At 37.5% G+C, this 20,986-nt stretch overlaps 1 protein-coding gene across 1 annotated transcript in view; it reads left to right on the forward strand.

Moving 5' to 3' along the window:
- Nucleotides 1-20,986, forward strand: part of SLC17A6 (solute carrier family 17 member 6) — a 60,049-nt gene that overhangs the window by 32,822 nt on the left and 6,241 nt on the right. Inside the window, exons 5-10 of the mRNA XM_021002049.2 lie at nucleotides 1,874-1,961; nucleotides 2,050-2,136; nucleotides 6,768-6,910; nucleotides 12,633-12,782; nucleotides 18,915-19,047; nucleotides 20,527-20,637. Coding sequence (XP_020857708.1) covers nucleotides 1,874-1,961; nucleotides 2,050-2,136; nucleotides 6,768-6,910; nucleotides 12,633-12,782; nucleotides 18,915-19,047; nucleotides 20,527-20,637 — 712 coding nt within the window. The remainder of the gene's footprint in view (nucleotides 1-1,873; nucleotides 1,962-2,049; nucleotides 2,137-6,767; nucleotides 6,911-12,632; nucleotides 12,783-18,914; nucleotides 19,048-20,526; nucleotides 20,638-20,986) is intronic.

Consider the following 20,986-nt stretch of genomic DNA (forward strand, 5'->3'; position numbering starts at 1 on the left):
TATATATATATATACACACACACACACACACACACACATTTTCTTTCTTTCCCTATTTTTTTCTTTCTTTCTCTTCCTTCCTTCCTTCCTTCCTTCCTTCCTTCCTTCCTTCCTTCCTTCCTTCCTTCCTTTCCTTCCTTCTTTTCTTTCTTTCTTTCCTTCCTTTCTTTCCTTTTCTTTTTATCATACTTTATAAACTTCCCTAAAAATTCTCCCTAAAAACTCGATATGTCAGTTATTATTTTATGTGAGCACATTAAAACCACATAAACAATAATAACTGACTTTATTTAGAGTTTTATTGTATGTGGCAATGTGGTATAATAGATAGGACCAAACTTGAAACTAAGAAGACCTGGGTTCAGGTTCTGGAGCTGATACATACTGTGTAACTCTAAGCAGGTCACTTAACATCTTGGTGCTTTCCATCAACTCTCTAAAACTGTAAATGACAGACTACTTGTCAACCTCAATTGGCAGAAGGAATTTCATCCCTCAGGAGTTCTCACCAACAAAATCACAGATGTAGACTCAGTTTTATTACAAGTATTATTTACTCCCATTTTACAGATGAGGAAAGTGGGGCCCAAGGAGATTAAATGACTTGCATTGTCATACAGCTAAGCCAGAAGCAAGATTTGGACTCATGTTTCCCCGATGCCAGATTGAGCATCCTTTCTACTACATCACACTACCTCCCTAGCATCTAGGGAAAGTTCATTACTGATGATCTATCAGGGAAGGGTTAAGGAAGGAGACAGTAACAAGGATGACTCATACTGGGGTGATGGCAGTGGGTAGAGAAAAAAGGGATCAGATGGAATTGACAGGACTTGGTAACTCATTGGCTATGCCAAGTGAAGAGGATGGGAAAGATAGCACTAAGAATAAGAAGACAGTTTACATTTGCTCTGTCTTCATGATACCAAATCACTGTATAAGTGACAGTTTGCAAAGAACTGGCTGCTTTTAAAAAATGATTAGTTGTCTTGGCATTGTGCAGACACAACTTCTTTGTGGAAATAGGACAATACAATCTTTTGAGTCAGGAAATTTCTGGGAGAAACCATGAATCAATCATGAATTTCTCTTAGAAAGTTCTAGGTTTTTTTTTTTCACTTGTAGTATTTCTGATTTTATTCTGTCAATTCAAGCTGGTGTTCCACTAAACAGATTCCTGCTGTCTAGAAATAAAAAAGGACAGCCAACTTTTAATTTTTAACACTTAACAGCAATTATGAGTTTAGCCAATGTTATATTTATTGGATGTCAATTTGTGAGAGAGAAGAATATTTTAAATCATTGACAAAAGTCTTCTCCCTATAATTAGCAGATAAGACCACAAATCATGGAGGAAACTAAATGTTTTGCTAAGGTCACCAAGCTTCAGAAATAACCAATGAAGCTCAGTAATTACTTTGCTCCATAAATATGACCTTCAAAAATCAGAGATCAGCAATGGCTCCTGGCTGTCCCTTTCATTTTGGAACCAATGAGTTGCATAGAGAAATTGACATATCCCCAAATTATCTTCCAAAATTCTGCAGAGAAATGCCTGGAGGGGCAGAGGAACTGTGGGTCTGGATAAAACTCTTAGCTTCTTTTTTCTAAACTGGAGCAGAATAAAATTTGAAGTGATGCGAAAACCTTGGAGAGGGAAGGTGGATGTAATTTTTACCTTAAAATAGGTTTTCTCCCTCTTGAGATCCAAAGTGTCTAAGAGGGCAGGGAAGACAAAGAGAAAGTGACATTTAATTGCATTTTGGAACAACTTGGTACTAGTCTGTAGATAAGATACAGGAAAGGCAAGTGGTTTTACTTTTCAGTTTCTCAGTATTCTGTGCCTCACCCCCCCCCCCATTTTCCTCCACAGGGAGTCACCTATCCTGCTTGCCATGGGATATGGAGTAAATGGGCCCCTCCTTTAGAAAGGAGCAGACTAGCAACCACTTCATTTTGTGGTAAGTAACTTGCTCCTCTTTTCTGTAGAACATGAGCTCAAGTCAACAATGTCTATTCATTTCCTATCTTCTCTTCTGTTTATTATAGGTTCCTATGCGGGAGCTGTGATTGCTATGCCGTTAGCCGGGATTCTCGTGCAATATACTGGATGGTCTTCAGTGTTTTATGTTTATGGTATGTTAACCTTTTACATTCAAGACAAGCCTGCTCTATTCTCAGCCAGGTGTGTCATTATTAGCCACAGGTTAATGGCAATAAGTCCAAGCTGAAGAGAAAATAGTAAAATACCTTTTTTTAAAATGAAAGATAGCATTTGGTTATAGTGAATTTTGACATGACGTAGCATTTCCTTCACTAAAGTCCTCCTCTGATGCCATCTTTGAACAGGTGACATGATTCTCAAAAGCTAAAACTCTGGGGAATAGATTTACATTTGGAAGGATCCTAGGTCAATTCTCTTATTTTTACAAATAAGGAAACTAAGGCCCTAAAAGGTTGTGACTCTCTCCCCCTCCTTGGTCTTAAATAAGTGACTCAGGTTGTCTGACTCCAAATACATGGCTCTATCCCCTGTATCAAGCTGTCCCTTATCTTGTCTTGCTTCTTGGAATCTAAACTATGTCAGAGTGTACCAAATTGGAAATGCTATGAGTATCCCAGAGACGGACTCCAATTGTCAACCAATAACCACGCCAGATAAATGCACTTGGCTGGCCACCACATAACGAATGACTTTTTTTTCTTTTTTGCCACATCAAATCATGAAAATATTCTGCCAAGGCATGGAGGGTTTGCAATCTGTTGGTGAAGAGTAGCCATATGGTTGAAATCACAGATCTTTTGAAGAATTCGAGTCATGTTGTATTTACTTCTGTCGTGTCTCTCTCACCTTAATATTTTGAGATTAAAAAAATATTTCCCACCCATAATTCTTTTCATACTATTCGTTGCTTCTTGGAAATAGCTATTAAGCTGCCAACATAGACTTCTCTAAGCAAAATGTTCTTTTTTTCTTCTTGTGCTTGTGTGTGTGTGTGTGTGTGTGTGTGTGTGTGTGTGTGTGTTTAAGAGAGAGTTGTAAGATGAAACTAGATGTATGAGTTCATTGGCATAGGGTGCTCTCCATGAGGAAACTCCCCTTATCAATGGAGATCAGTGAATGTTCTAGGACTTATAGCCTCAGAAAGTTACCTGGAGCACTGGGAGGTTAAATAATTAGACCAGCGGACCCAACCAGCATGTGTCAGATGCAGATGGAACTTGAATCCAGATCTTCCTGACTCAGACCTACTCTCTATCTACTGTGTCACACTGCTTTTTGCTAGAGATAATGAAAGGCTGAATTAAAAGAACTGTACTTTATTTTTAAAAATTTTATTGGTGTTCTTTGTTTCTATGTTACAAAAAAAAATGAAACTTTAAAAATATATGCTGTTCTTGTAACTTAACCTTTAATCATCCCTAACAAGGAGAAATAGAATCTATTAACTGATTTCTACTGGATGAGATGAGATGGAAGGAGAACTTACGAACATGCACTCCTCTACCTTTCTTCTCTTCATCATCTGTATTCTTCTCATCTCCTTTGGGTTGTGGATACAGGGCCAATCTCCTAATATACTGTATAATCCTGTAAACTTAGTAAACTTAGGCTGTATGAACCTAATCTTTCTTTCCCTAGACTTGAAAGGAAAGAGAATCATGATCATAGATGTAGATCTGGAAGGGTCTTTAAAGGTCATCTAGTCTAATACCTTCATTTTACAGATAGGGAAACTGAGGTCCATGGAGATTAAGTGACTTGTCCAAGGTCACACAGATGGTAAGTGTGTGGATTCAAATTCTGGTCCTGAGATGTCAACACACCATTCTCAATCAATTGTAGACCATCTCTCCCTAGCTACAAGGCTTGTTTCTTTAAAGCCAAACTATAGTCTTCCTTTCTAAGTGACATTTTAAAAATAACCAGATAAATTGATAAAGGAAAGAAGAAATTGCTAGGGAATTAGTTTTCAACTGCCACCAAATGAACTTTTCCTCTTTCTCTTAATAAATGAAGGTGAGGATCTGAAAGATGAATAAAAGGTGACAGAGAATCAGGTCCCAGAAGCTCATTCAATTTGTCCCATTTTATTACTGCTTTATGAAGAAAACACCAGGGGATGGTAGAGATTGTGAATAGTTTATAGGATATCTACTAAGTTGTGACTTTCTATTATTTGGGGGATAAGAAGATTCATGATCTCATTAGATAAGCGGCTCAATTGTTCATTTAGTTAGAGAGAAAGCAGAATAAATAATTTCAATTAAAATATTTATTATAAGTACTAGAAGACTGCACTAGTCACTGGAGTGGACAAAATTTAGCTAAGATATAGTTCTTGCCTTCAGGGAGCTTTTAGTCTAATAGAAAAAAAGTCAATGACAATGATATATAATAAGAAATATGTACGTTAGAGAGGTTCAAAACCAAATGCTTGGTGTGGTCCAATGGGAAAAAGGGTCAGGCAGACTTTAAGGAATGGGAAGGAGTTTATCAGGTATAGTGGAGTCAGGAGATCTTTGTAGGCCTAAGGAAAAGTGTGAGAAAATACTCATTGGCTCAAAGATTTAGAATTCAAAGAGACTTTAGAGGTAATCAAGTCTAATATACAGATGAGGATTCTGAGGCCCAGAAAGATTAAGTAACTTACCTAAACAGGCCATAAGTGTCAGAGATAGGGTCAGAATCCAGGTCTTCTGACTCTAAATCCCATGGATTTGAAATCCCTTCCCACCATATCATACTACCTCTCAAAGGCAAAGAAGTGGGAAAGTACAAGGTCTAATCAGGAAACAGACAGGAATCCAGTTGAGCTGAAGTGTAGAAAATGTGGACATGTGAGTTTTGTGACAAGACTGGAAAGGTAGAGTAGAAATAGATGGCAAAGGTCCTTCGCCATAAGGTTACTAACGACATGGGCTTCTTTCTATATGCCATACATGTCAATTGACCTTATATTAAAGTCATGCCATATACAATGACCGCTACTGACCTGGTTTAGACACAGGGCAACCTTTAGATCGGAAAAAATAAAAACAAACAAACAACTTTTGAAATATGTTATACTTAACGAATTTACCCAGACAGAAAATAAGAATTGAGCATGTACAGCTAAGATGGAAAATGCAAATTGCAGGCACTCTAAATTGGATATTTGAACAAATAACCCCCTCTCCTGTGAGGCAAATAGAGCTGGAGCATAATAGTAATTTTCCGTAATTGATTGGAACAGAACAAGGATGTAAGCCAGCCAGGGTGTTAAGGAGAATCAACGGAGATTAAGAATGGGGTGGGAGTAGGGGGAGAAGATCAGGACATTCACCTTGTTCCTCAGGGAAACAAGCTACTGAAAGAATAGCATGATGGGGGGAATTGAAATGTCCAGCAATTGAAAAACTAGAATAAATCAGTCAACGTTTCTTCTATTATTAATGACTAAGAATACATATACTGCAGAGCAGGCATTTTTTTAAAATGATGATATTGCTAAAAAGGAAAGACATGAAAAAGGATTCACAAGGCTCAAAGTGAAGGCGTTTATAGCCATTCGTTTATCGAATGACTTGGTAATACATTAGGTGATATTACCATATGCTGGAAAGAACACAAGGGTTACTTACATGAAATATAGAATGTTGAATATAGAATTAATTACTGTGCCTCGCTTCTTTTATGTCCAAGCACTTAGAACAAGAAAAGATGCTGAATTTTGTTTTAAAAGATGGTGCCACCTCTGACACATCCTGGCTAGGTCACCTTGGGCAAGTCACTTAACCTATCAATTCCCTCAGGCAGTTCTCTAAGACTATCATTTGCTGAGAGCATGGGTGGAGGGAGTTTCCACATCAGAGTTTCTACTCACAATGATGAAATCACAAATCCAAGAACCCCCAGCCATTACCACCACCACCACCACCACACAAAAAAAAAATGTCCGTGAGAGTGATGTTTCTAAGCTTTAGATAAATGGTAATGAACAGATCCCTTCCCCCATCAACCCAAACACACACACACACACACACACACACACACACACACACACACACATGCATTCACATGTTTAAAAATACTTTCCAAAATTGAGTGAGGGGACCCATGCCACTGGGATTTTAAGAATTACCTTTTTACTCTACCAGTAGGAAAGTCATATAGAAATGATATAGACTATGTCTATCTGACAAATTGGTTTGACTGAATTCAGTCGGGGTTTTTAGCTTTTTTTTTTTTTTTTTAAGATTTGTTTCATATAACAAAAGTGTCCATTTGTTTAGCTAATGCCAAGCAACCAGGTTAATTCCATTTTTCCCTTTCCAAAGAACTGTCTTGGTTTGTAGAGATAGATTGTGCCTACCTATAATGCTTTCTTAAATCCCCAGGTGAAACAGGGATTTAAGTGCTTCACTTTTCATGCCTCCAATGTCTGCCGCTCTATGTATTGACTAAACCAATTCATGAATTCTCAGAATGACTGAAGTCTACTAATATGAGCTCTACTTTCTCATCCAGTGGAATCAGTGCATTGGTGAAAGCAATTACAGTGCCATTCTCACCTCCACTGAAGTGTGATGCCATTGCTATACTGATGTAAGCTGGAGCTGCGAGTAAAACGTATTCTTGGCTAAAATGTTCTTGCCTTCAACATGCTAATGAAATAAGAACGAATTGCTAATTATATAAATAAATGGAAACTTCTCTATGTGCATCTCACATTTTAAAGTCTTACTTCTTCAGTGTCCTATCCTCTGCCCTTTCTTTTCAACAGGGAGTTTTGGAATGGTCTGGTACATGTTTTGGCTTTTGGTGTCTTATGAGAGCCCTGCTAAGCACCCGACCATTACAGATGAAGAACGAAGGTACATAGAAGAAAGCATTGGAGAGAGTGCCAATCTTTTAGGGGCAATGGAAGTAAGGACTTTATTACAGTGTATATGCCTGCTCTTATTTTTCCCCCCAAACTCTTTTCCAAGCCCATATTCAAGAAAATGAATTTTCTGAATTTCCAATACTATTGTAAAAAGCCCAATTCCCCTTGATTCTTTGGACTCAGGACTGGCTTGCTTTCTTACTTTTGGCTCAGCAGTTCCTTTTGCTCTATTTCCCTTTGGTTAATGGTTCCCTATCCAACTTTAGATATATGATTATAAATAGAAAATAGTTTAAAACATAGCAGCTATGTATTGTCAATAATTGGTGCTTCACAGTGGGCAGGGTGCTATCAACTGATAGACTGTGTATGTCTCATGGAATTACACATGCACTCGGGCTTCTTGCTAAGGGACAAGGGCCTTTGTAAGGAAGACATAGGGAAAGCCTAGTTAGGGTCCTTAATGAGTAGAGGAGAAGGTGATTGGAGACTGAGTCAGGCAGATGATGGACTCTTGTTCAGAGGAGTTACTCCTCCGCAATCTTGAAGAAAAAATGACTCCATTGTCTTTTGGGACTCTTTTCTGGAAATTCCTCCCTCCTTTACCTCTTTTTTTTTTATTAGGCAATTGGGGTTACCTCCTTTATTCTTAAAGACCACAAATGAATAGGTTTCTCCCAACAAGAGCCCAAACTTCTGACTCTCAGTTGACAGTCTTTGAAGCAGCCTCTGGGAGCTTTTCAACAGTTCTCTATGTCATCTTAGCAAAAGCACACGTGCCTCAATGGAGAGCCAAAGCATATTCTAGCTCTAGAAAAGGTACCCTAGTCCAACAAGTCAGGGGTTTGCCTAAACACTCATCAGTGCTTCTTAAACTGTGGGGCTGTGACGGGGTCGGGAAAAATTTGACAACAGTAAAAGGTTTCTGAATGCGCAATGACCAAAAATTAATTAAAATTCAAACATTACATAATGAATGAATCCAAGGTGTTTCTGGCAGGGCTTTCAGCATGCAACTTCACTGCAGCCTTGGTTTTGAACTCAAAGCATGCATACTTTGCACTGAGCATGGAATACCGATGAATGCTGCCCAGGGGTCGGGAGTGGAAAAAATTCAAGAAGCCCAGTGACCTATACCAACTATTTGACTGAATTTAACCACACACACTGGTTATTTTCAAACCACAGAAAATTCCCCATTTCCAAAATTCCAAACTTTGTAAATACTTTCAAATTCAAATACACAAAGAATGATGACTGTTTATGACACTATAAAGTGTTATTTGTAATTTGTTTTAAAATGCATGTACCAGTTTTAGCAAGTGACAGACTCCTTGTCTTAATAACATGTCCAGAGAATGAACTATTTTAATTATCAAATATTACAGTTTAACTCTGATCATTGTAGACTAACTGCAGTTGTAGACTGCCAATGATGCAGCATGCTACTCACACCTTGACAGACGGGTGATGGTTTTGAGATGCAGAATGAACTATATATTTTTGGATATGAAGAGTGTGGGAATTTGTTTTGCTACACATTTGTTATAAATGTTTTGCTTTTCTTTCTTTTTTTTTTTTCCAGTGGGTACAGGAAAGTGGGAAGGAAAGAGAATAAATCTTTACTAATTAAAAAATTAGATTAAAAATACAGTTATGTAATTACTATTTATACCCATACATGCTATACATTGAGGGTTAATTTCTTAATCTAGTAATTGACATTAGTCCCTAATACCACCCTGAGCATAACTTAAGTTTGTTTATATTAAAAATTGAACTAGATAATCTCTAAGTGTGCCTTCAGTCCTAAAATTCTATTATTTTAATCCATTTTTGATGTGTCAGAGTGCATTTAAAGATCCTAGGCTATCATCATTATCCATATCAAATTGTCTTCTGTAGTTGTGTGGATGGCTCAGTGAACGGTATATTGTGTAACAAAACTGGGAGCCCTCTTTGAAGTCTCTGGACATTTCCAAGATACCAATGTCCCAAGATACCAATGTATCACAAAAATTGTCCAACAATTTTCCCTGATTCTTGCCACATACTTTCTTCTCTGATAATATATTTTTGGTAACATTCTTTATAATGTCATTAGAAGTCCTAACTCAACTAAACATTAAAGTAATAGACACAGTGATCTTAAAAGAGGAAATAATATATATATATATATATATATATATATACACACACACACACATACACACACAGACACACATATATACGTACATATATATACACACAGACACACATATATACATGTAACATATATATACACACACACAGACATGCATATATACATGCAACACACACACACACACACATATATATATATGTGTGTATATATATATATATATATATATATATATATATATATATATATATATATATATATTTGAATTCTAGATATTGTGAAGTGCTTTAGCTGGAATGATTTAGACTTAGCCATTCATATTGACTGAAAATTAAAGTTTGTAGTGGATGCTTAGGCCCATGAAAATTCACCAAAGTGGCAGCTTCCCCTCTTCTTTATGCTTCCCATGCTGGGACATCCTTGTCAGCTAGAACCTTTCTGATGTCCCCATGGTATAGAATACATGCTTTTGGAGGATGTAGTTTGGACATTTTATCCCCCAGTGAATAAGGATCTTGTTTCAGCCTTCTACCCTAGTAATATTTTAAAGTTTTTTGAAGTTGTCTTTGTAAAGAGAAAAGCCCATCTTCACCCAGATAAAATAGTCATTGTGTATAGAATTATATTTGCCTGTAACTAAGACATCTTGGAAAGTGTTATTCCCCATCTGCAGCTGGTATCCTGCTCGTACTGGCATACCATTCATCCAAAAAAAAAAAAAACCCTAAAACACTCAAACCCTAATACCCTTAACATTCTACTTCAACTTTCTTCTTTCATTGCTTTCTCTATGTTCAAGCTAGGACTATGGAGCAGGAAGGGAATTAGGAGATTATCTGTTACACGCAATCTTTTCATTTTATAGATAAGGAAAGTGAGGTCCATTGATATTAAGTGGCTTGCTCAAGGTCATATAGCTAGTTAATATAACAATCTGGGGAAGAACTCTGGTCTCCTAACTTATAAGCCAGGGTTTTTCCCATAACATCGTGTAACCACCTATAAAGGGAGGAGCAATAGTGGAGGTAGAATTTAGGCTCATGGTACTCCATAATGCCCCAGTGTTCAAGATACATTACTCCTTCATGGTGTGTTATAAATCTGTACGTTCAAATGAGGCCACCCTAACTTGGCTATGATAAGACTTTAAAGTATTCATAAGATGGGGAAATAAAATTAAATCTTATTGGTGTGCTCATAAAGGAGTAAAGGTAGGCTGTGGTATGAGGTGCATGATCATGGACAAAAAGATGTTTTTTTTTTTTATAGTTATTAGATTAGAATAAGTGAACTGTATGAATATCTACCTGTTCAATTAATTTTATGTCTCTTCATTATAAAAGCAAAAGTTGACAGTACTAATAAGATTTGACTGAGTGGATGACCATATCATAAATATCAAACTAGCTGTGTGAATTTAGAGAAGCATCTGGGGCACAGTAAAAAATGGGATTGAGTGTAATAGCCAATCCATTTCATCCTAGTTTATAGTGCTTTAGACTTACCAAGTGGTTTACATATATTATCTCTTTTAATTCTCATTCCACCTCTTTGACATTTGTGTAAGCACATTTAACTCCCCATACTATCACAGATGAGGAAACTGAGTTGAAGAGATATTAAGTGAGTTGTTCAGATATAGGGCTGTGGGAGTCAGTGGGAGGCCAATGGCCAGATGAGGTTTTTTCCTTTCTTTTTGCTCCAAGTAAAATACTTAAAAAAAATTACATCATGTTACATGTCTGCTTAATGCATTAATTATTATAAAAGAAAGATCCCTGACTATAGTGTGATAGGTATGACCATGTCACTCTCCTTCTCAAGAAGCATCCTTGACTGCCTGTTGCCTCTACAACAAATTATAACCTCTTTCTAAGGCATTTAAAACCATTCACAATCTTTAGCTAACCTATCTTTCTAGACTAATTTCACATTATTCCTATTTATGCATTTTACACGCCTGTCAAACCGACCTGCCTGCTGTTCCCAATATGACATTCCATATTTGACTTCCATGCCTTTTGCATGGGTGCTCCTTCTCCCCATTTTCCTTCTTGAAATCTCCAGCTTTCTTCCTTCCTTAATGGTTCAGATGAAGCAATTTCACCAACAAGAAGCCTTTCCTGATCCCCCAGGATGCAGTGCCACTCTGAAATTACTTTGTAATTATTACATATGCATTTTGAGTTAGCAAAATTTAAGCCTTGATGTCAGAGACTGTTTCATTTTTTGATTTTATGTCTCTAATCCCTAAAACAGTACCTGACACACCATAGGCACTTAAATGTTTGTTGATTTGAAGTGAATTATTGCCAAAAGTTGAGTTGGCTTCCAAGTGCAACTACATAAGGTTTTGATGTATAGGGTAATTTGAAGTTGGGCCTGGGCTGCATCATATATTAATACCAATACTAACTACTATAATGTATATAGGTCTTTAAAATTTGAAATGTATTTTCCAATAGCTCATTCAATCCTTTCAATAGCCCTTTGAAATAGAGATTATAGGTATGATTATTCACATATTACAGATAAGGAAAATGAGGCTGAGATAGATGAAGGTACTTGTTCGGTGTTACGTAGTTAGGAAGCTCTCAGAGGCACCATTCAAACCCAGTTCTCTCCTGACTCCTAGTCTAGGACTTATAGCCTATATCTCTCTTTTAAAACCTTTGAGAGATCTGGGAGTCTTAGTTATTAACCCCCAGACTGATGCTCTATGAGACTTGAGAGGATGCTGCTGCAGCAGTATTATTACCAGAAAGGCTTATCTAAAGTCTGATTATTAATCAATCAATCAAAAATGGGTTTTTTTCATGCACTGCATATGCAGAAGTGTGATGGAGCCAGATCAAACCAGCTCTTGAAAGCTGATTGCTAAATTTTTGGTGGGAGCATTTACACCTTGAAAACAGGCAAATGCCAAAAAGCAGGGCTTGATTTATGGTTTTACTGATTGTCTAGACCTAGGAAAGTGTTAATAATGAAAAATAAACTTAAAAGTGTGATGTGCATGCATTCTTTTCCAGAGAGATGGTTGATAAAAAATATTTACCAGCATACCTCTGCTCATATGTGCCGAGCAATGTGCTAAGTAGCTTACTGCCACCTGCCATGGAATGGACCTAAAGCCAGAAGAGGAGGATCTAAATCTGGCTCTGACAGTTATTAGTTAGTTGTCTAACAAGGGTTAAATCATTTAGTATTTTAGAACCTTACTTTCCTTATCTAAAAATTGGGGGTAAAAACATTTGAGTTGCTTATCTACCTTATAGGGTTGCTGTAAAGAAAGAATTTTGTAAGCCTTAATTTTTTCATAAATAAGTTATTATGAATAGAAATATTCCTAATAGAAAATTCCTATGAACAAAAGGTCTCACGTACAATCTTATATACAGATCCTATTTTTAAAGCTGCGCCAACTTAATGGACAATTTAGGCTAACATTTTCATACTGTTCTCTTGTGATAACTATTCGTGCTGCTAGGGATTATATTAAATATTGCAATAAAGCCTTTTGTTTTCCTTCACATACTCTGAGGACTGATTCATTAAAGAGTTTTTAAAAAAATTCAAGCATTGTTTAAATGATAAATGGGACTTTCTTTTTGGGGGGATTTCAGAAATTCAAGACTCCATGGAGAAAATTTTTTACATCTATGCCAGTCTATGCAATTATTGTTGCAAACTTCTGCAGAAGCTGGACCTTTTACCTGTTGCTTATTAGTCAACCAGCTTACTTCGAGGAGGTCTTTGGATTTGAGATCAGCAAGGTATGTAAACAGGTCTTCTCTTTATTTATATAATTTTGGTGAGGTTGGTTTTTAATTCTTTTTTTTTTAGATGAAAAGCAAGTCCCAGATCTTTGTCATAATATGAACCTTGAGAAGTATATAAGGGGGCATGAACTTGAAACCCTTGATCATTCTTCTTGTCTTTTCCTGGATGCTCTCAAAAAATAATATGAAATCTGCTCATTTATTTTCTTTTCCGTATAGGACATATTCCCAAACTCCATTCAACAAGTAGGTTTCAAGGGACTCAAAATATCCTGAAATACAGGACAGATTAAATTGGATAGGCTAGGCTAGAACAGGTCAGGATAGGATGGGATATCTTTTCCCAATGATCTAGTATTTTCACATATACAGCACAGCATGGTGAATAGAAGTCTGGCCTTAGAGTAAGGATGATATGGGTTCAAGTCCTGAGTCTGACACATACTATCCATATGACCATTATCAAGTCACTTTAAAACTCTCAGTGCCCCCGCAATAAACTCTGTAAGACTATAAATTACAGATGAATTGACAATCTGCTATGGTAGGGAGACTTTACAAATCGGAACTTCCCCACACTAATGTTACAATCGGTTTAAGTCACATGCCCCCTCAATAAATATGTGCGATATAGAAACACAAAATTTAGAAATATTATGAAAAGAAAAAGTTTCCAACTTAACACAAGGTCTGGTTGCATGCCTGTGCTTTAATAAATTGGCATACAAAGTGTTTATGAGAGCTAACATTTATATAGTACTTACTATGTGTCAGTTACTCTGCTAAGTGCCTTCCAATTCTGATCTCCTTTGTTCACATCTTATTCTTCATGTCCTTACCCACACCTATCACAGCTTTCTAGTGTCTGTACTAAATCTCTACCTGAAAGAATTCTTTAGGAGATGGACTGATGAAAACTTGGTGGGGAGCAGCCGTTTTTCAAGCCCTTTGGTAATTCTGTTTCTAAGGAAACTGTTTTCTTCCTTTCCAAGGAAGAGAGATGCTTTCCATTGTGCTCATCTTTTCTCTGTAGCAGATCAAACACTCTGGGGAGCACTGTGGGCTGTGACAGTTCAAAACCAATCACTCACACTAGGTCCATAAGCCAGGATGAGTTTGACACCAAGAGCTTATGAATAGAGATGGAGCTATCCACCTGGGTAAAGGGGGGAACGTGGGAGTGTTAATGGAATAGTGTTGCTTGCCCTGGAAATAGAAATCTATATTATTAAAAGGGCCTGAGTGAGAAAAAATACATGTCAAAAATTCAACGTTACACATTTATTTGATTCATCTTTATGGTATATCAAACGGTCTGGATTTACCTACGTTCTTTGTACTTCATACTTGGCCCTGGTAAGCCAACATCAGAAATATTGTTTTCAGTTTGGGCCTTTACATTTCGGGAAAGATGTTGACAAGCTCTGGACTGTCCAAAAGAAGGCAGCCAGGATGGCTAAGGGTATCAAGTTCATTCTAGATGAGGGTCAGGTAAAGGAGCTGGGAATCTTTAGCCTGGGGAAGAGTTCACTCAGGGGAAACAACATAGCTGCCTTCAAGTATTTGAAGGGCTATCACAGAGAAGTGGGTTGACTCTCATTTTGTTTCCTTCTAGCGGACAGAACTAGAACCAATGAGTAAAAGTTGCAAAGAGGCCAATATAAGCACGATGGCCTGAAATACTTTCTAATATCTAGATCTATCCCAAAGTGGGTTGGGCAGTCTCAAGAAATATCAGGCTCCCTATCATGAGAAACTTACAAGAAAAAACTAGCTGACTGTTTGTTGGGTATATTATCTGCGTGTGTGTGTGTGTGTGTGTGTGTGTGTGTGTGTGTGTGTGTGTGTGTATGTATGTATTCTTTTACATGTATGGCTTGGAGTAGATAGCTTCTCAGGCCCTCTCTAACCCTGAGATGCTATGATTCCGGGAGACACAATCAGTTTAGTTTCTTTGGTCCATCAATTTAGAATAAAGAACTAAATAAGTCAGACTTTGCTTGGGACTCCATAATACAGTAAATTGAGTGACTTATTATTTACCTTCTCAGTTTTTCTACCATATTATAGACTCTTTCAAGTACATTTTAGCAGTCTGATTAACAGGAAATATTGTATGTGGCACAAATTAGAGACAGTCTAAGATTATCTCATAGAAACATCATTTTAACAACCATCTGAAGCTTGCAGATCCACAGATGAGGAAAAAGGCTAACAGAGAAATAGATATGAAAGGTCAGATTATAGGATCTAGCCACACATACATAATCAGTAAGGGGACCCATTTCCTTACCCCCTAAATTTTAGGGCAAAAAGACTGTCAAATTGCTCGGCTAACATTCTTTGCTTCTGGGCAGCCTGCCAGGAAATGGCGGGATATGGATTGGTTGGAATGGAAATGTGGCCCAAAGTAGTAGAAATGAGTGAGTCATGAATTCTCCTCCTCTGTAATGGTTATATTAACAACCAATGAGCTTAATATAGAAAATAAATTTAGATTGTTATTGTAAAACCCGTGATAAACTATAATATCATTACTATGGCAATAAAGTAACAGACACCGATTATGTGACAAGTGGATACCAATAATTAGGCACTAAATAGCAGAAGTAGTAGAAGGGAAATAGATGATAAAACAAGGGTTTAATGTTCTTGAGATTCAAGAGACCCCTATCAAAAGCACCCAAAGGCTAGGTCATTTAGTGCAGAAAAAAACTCAATTAAGTAAAATGAAAGCCACTCGAATACATTGATTGGGTAGAATCAACTTCATTCTTAGAAGACACCGAGTGACCAAATATTTCCTCCAATGGATGGATGAAGATATACAATGACATCCCTTCCCCTCCCTTCCTTCCCCTCCTCTCCCTTCCCTCTTCTCCCTTCCCTCCCCTCCCTTCCCTCCCTTATGTAATTCTGACCTAGTCATCACCTTTCAGAACCTCAGTTTCTTAACCTCTAGAAATGGGGATAATAATATCCTGGTACTTACCACATGAGGATTTTGTGAACCTTAAAAGATTATATAACGGTGAATCATTATAACAGGTGAGGAGATTGAGGACCAGGGAGGTTAAAGGTCACATAGATATTAAGTGGTCAGTCTAAGTCTCGTGATTTGAATACAGCATTTCCTTCCATTACATCAGAAAATCATTAACTTACTTCTGATGACTTTTCAAGACCTACATACCATTCCAGATGCATCCTTCTACTATGCTTATCCAACAGTATCTACCACTGAAAACTTAGAGTTTACCATTAGTATCAGCCTTTTAGTAAAAGAAACATTTTCACAGAGGGGGAGGGAGGAGTGCCCAGAAAAGGAGTTCTAATGTCAATGAACCTCATTATTATGGGAGAAAACTAATGCTAAACTGTGAAATTATGGGTTAAGAAGCTTTCTGTGGGTCTGAAAATTAGAGATAATTAGAATTTGCAAACAAACCTACACATATTAAAATATATAGCCAGCATAGGATTGACATTTCACTATTAGACATGAAAGTAGGAGGTCAATATGTTATAATATTGACTATGTGACATGAGTATTGATTTTTTAAAAATTGATAATACCCCTAGAAACATGATTCTGAAAAAGAAACGAGCATTTATCTGAAGGTACAGTTTTCAGGGCAATGTATGTACTCCCACTGGACCACCATCACCAAAATTAGGAGAAATACACATCTTAGAATCCAATTAGAGTATTTTAATCTTGTTGAGATAAAACAATATGGCCTATTCAGAATCTGGCTCACTGCTTTCTGAGGCATACACACATACACATACTTTTTAAATGAAGTTGGCCAAAGAGATTTGAGCACATAAAGCTTCTGTTGAAGCAGCCAAGTCAGTTAGTCAAGAAACATTTATTAAGCACTAATTATATGCCAGGCACTGTGCTAAACACTTGGGATACAAAGAAGAAAGAGAGAGAAGGAAGGAATGAGCATTTATTTAGCATCTGCTATGTGCCAAACACTGTGCTGAGTATTTTTACAAATGTTATTTCCTTTCATCCTTACATCTCCGTAAGGTAGGTGCTGTTGTTATTCTCATTTTGCAGTTGAGGAGATGAAGGCAGAAAGAGGTTAGGTGACTTGCCCAGTATCACACAGCTAGTAAGTATCCAAGGTCTGATTTGAGTTCAGATCTTCCTGAGCCAAGGTCCAGGTCTCTAACAAGAATAATACATACCTTGCAGAATTTTGTGAGGATTAAATGAAATAATATATGTAAATTGGTTTGAAAACTTTTAAATACTGTATAAATGTTTGCTGTCATCATCATCTGTAAAATGAGATAATTGATAATGGTAAAACTTACCTTATGGGGGTACTATGAGGGAAAAAAATGGGATAAGGTGTGTAAAGTTCTTTGTAATCTTTAGAAGACAATGTAAATTTTTGTCAGTGTAATTATTATTTAAAATATAAAGGACACCAGATAGAACTATGAGACTTGGTGTCTAGTTATGATCCTGTCAACAGTTGGATCAATGACCTTGGTTAAGTCAATTCCCCCTGAATCTCAATTAAATTAGATGTGTGTTTCTCATAAATTTGGTAATGGTGGTCCAGTGGGACCACTAGCTCTAGAATTCTGTGATTTCTATGGTATTCTAAAGTGATTCTCAGAGCTGGTTTGGAGACCCTCCAATTTACCAACCCCATTGTAAATAAATTCTCTTTTTGGTACAGGTAGCATGTCATAATGTATAGAAGGCCAATGGAAGTCAGGAAGACCTGCATTTATGTCCTAGCTTTGGTATATATTAGCTATGTGGCAGTGGGCAAGTACTTAACCTCTCAGTGCCCCCAGGTGACTCCCTAGCTCATCTGCATCCATGGAGTGAGTTTCCATATCAGGAGTTCCCTACACTGATGAAGTCCCAGGTCTAGACCAAAATGAAACATACTCTCTTTCCTTTATCTTTTCTCTCTACCCTCTCTCTCCAATCCCCACTCCACTCCTTCTGCTTCCCTTTGTCTTACCTTAATGGTTTTAATTTATTTGGAACACTATTTCACACTAAATGCTTATAAAACGTCCAATGTGGTAGACTTAATTAGAAAAATAGTATCATGTACAGATACAACATTTTGTTGTTCAGTCATTTCAGTTGTGTCTGACTCTTCATGACCCCATTTAAGGTCTTCTTGGCAAATAAACTGGAATGGTTTTCCATTTCTTTCTCTCACTCATTTTACAGATGAGGAAACTGTGGCAAACAGGGTTAAGTGACTTGCCCAGGATCACATAGCTATTAAGTGTCTGAAGCAAGATTTGAACTCATGAAGATGAGTCTTCCTGACTCCAGGCCTGGTGCTCTACCCACTGTGCCACCTAGCAGCCCACAGATATAACATGCAACCCTATAAAACACAACTTCAGAAATTGCTAGGAATCTACAATGAAAAAGCTATGGCAAAGAGATCATTAATTGGAGCAAGCATTTCCTAATCAATCACTATGACTCAAAACTTAAAATCTCTAGAGCAAATAAAGGGGTCAGAATAGTTTAAGGGAAGTAGTAAAAAAGTAGTATGGAAGTTTGTTTGGGCTTTTTGCTTGCATTTTATCTCAAAGGAATCCTCAGTGCAGTTCAGGATAAAGAAAATTGCTCACTCTTGGAGACTAAAATAGAAGCTATTTGTTCAAAAGGGAATGGCTACCCTCTCCAGGTTTTGATCACAGCATCCAGAAGACATTCCTGGGACTGGCATTAAGAGCTAATAGGTTTCTTCTTGGCATTTACATCTCTTAATATCTTTTGAATTTTTGCCCAAGCTCAGAATGCTGTAGTTCTGACATAGATATATCCCAACCACGATGTTGAGAGTAAACCCTGCAAAAGATGAATCACAACAATCGTGGTTGTAAAGGCTGAAGTGAGGGACAGAGCCAATAATCTCTCTCTTTTTCAGCCTCCTCCCAACTCAATACACATCATTGCCCATTCTAGGACAGTAAGCAAGTGGACACACCATCATTTTTCAGGTTATTTCATCACCCATTTTTCATACACAAGCCATGAAGAGGCCAGGAAATGGGGCCATCAAACCTTAATGTTAGCTGATTAATGTCCATCTCACCCCCCTCAACCCCATTGTTTTCCATCAGGTGGGAATGTTATCTGCTGTGCCTCACTTAGTGATGACTATCATTGTGCCAATTGGAGGACAAATTGCTGATTTTCTAAGAAGCCGGCAGATTCTTTCAACTACTACAGTGAGGAAGATCATGAATTGTGGAGGTAAGTCAGTGCATTGAGCAATTCCCTGTTTTTGTTATACTAAGGTGATCTTTTCATGAGTGGAATATGTTCACTCATCCTAAATATGGGGAATTGTTTGGATCTAGCTATTTATTTCACCTTCCATGTTACTCGTTTCAACGGGCCCCAGTGAATCAGAAAACCAATGAGTTATTTCCATGCCTGATACTCTTTCACTGACCAAAAAGCTGTGGACAGTAAGGATGAGTGTCTCTCCAAGGTAGAGAATGCTATTCACTGTGTGTGAACCTTGGTATCATAGCCATTGGGCCCACTTAAAAGAAAGGAGACTAAACTGCATGGGCCATTGGTTCAATCTAGGTTGGTGTTTCTTTAATATGTTCGCTGATTTTTCATATGTGCTATGTCCTACCTAGATTCCACTTCGGAATCTGGGACAGCAGCACAGATAAGGCCATGACTCAGCACATATCAGCTTATGTGTTGGGTCCTTATACTACTGTTTTTGTAGTACCATGTTGAAGACAAAACAAGATATTAATCTTTACACTGATGTTAGCCACATTTCTCTTCTTTTACAAATTCAACTAGGCAGTGGATAGAATGTTGGACATAGAACCAGGAAGTCCTTGACTTAAATCCTACATCGAATACACACTAGCTCTGTCATCAAACTCTCCAAATGTCAGTTTCCTCAATGCTAAAATGGGATGAATAACTCCTATAATACCTGCCTCACAGGGTTGTCATGTGGCTCCAAAGAGACAATATATGCAAAGGAACCGGCAAACTTTAAAAATGTTCTATAAATGTCAATTATTATTTTTATGATTATCATAAGACAATAATAACATCATAGATCTAAAATTGGCAAGTCTTTCTAGCCTCACCCGCCCCTTTTCTTAGATGAAAAACGGAGCCCCAAATCGATTAAGGGACTTGACCAAGATCACACAGTAAGCACCAGAGTTGAGATTTGAACCCAGGTCCTCTGCCAAAAGAGCCAGGGCATTCATTTAGCCCTGTGCAAAGGAAGATGTGGATACATACCATTAACTTGCATTTTAACCACGTCTCATCTTTCTGAGAAAAATATTGCACTGTAACCACATGGAGATTAGTTCTAACTCCCAGGCAATCTAGCCTGGGAATGTTAAATTCAATAATGTATGGAAATTTTCCATTGATCTCACAAGAAGGATACTTTGGATTCATCCCTCTCCCCCCAGATTAGGCTAATGTCTCTCCCTTAAAATCCACTAGTTTCTGAATATTAGGGAAAGCTTGATGTTTAAGGACTAGATTGCTCTCTGGCATCCATTGGCATTATGCTTAGAATTAGCTTCGTCCTTTCCAGATACCACTTCAAAATGGGACAATTGGTGAATACCGTGTAGGGGATCCTGTTAAATGATTTCTTCTTCAGGCCTTATTGATGCCCATGTGAAATAGCCTTGAATTTCCAATTAAGTTCTTCTCCTCTGTTTGCTTCTTAAGGCTTTGGCATGGAAGCCACGCTGCTCTTGGTCGTGGGCTATTCTCATACTCGGGGAGTAGCTATCTCCTTCTTAGTGCTTGCAGTGGGCTTCAGTGGCTTTGCTATATCAGGTAAGATACAAATTTAGTTGTTTTTTAATGGTGACATTTCTTTTCAAGGTTGTAATGAAAGACAGAATTGGGAGGTGGAGTTTTTGTAAGTAAGAAACAGCAAGAAAGCCAGTGTCATTGCATTGAAGAGTATGTGGAAAGATGGGAAGGGGTCAGATTGTATAGGATTTTAAAAGCCAAACATATTTGATCTTTGAGGTAATAGGGAGCCATTGAAACTTATTGAGTGGTAGTTAATGACATGGTCAGACTTATACTTAAGGAAAATCACTTTGGTAACTAAGTGAAGACGAATTGGAGTGGGAGAAGTTTCCAGCAAAGAAAAAAAAATAACAGAAGACTATTGTAA

The sequence above is a fragment of the Phascolarctos cinereus genome, unplaced genomic scaffold, assembly GCF_003287225.1.
Source record: "Phascolarctos cinereus isolate Bilbo 61053 unplaced genomic scaffold, phaCin_HiC Scaffold_9;HRSCAF=440, whole genome shotgun sequence".
Classification (NCBI taxonomy): Eukaryota; Metazoa; Chordata; class Mammalia; order Diprotodontia; family Phascolarctidae; genus Phascolarctos; species Phascolarctos cinereus.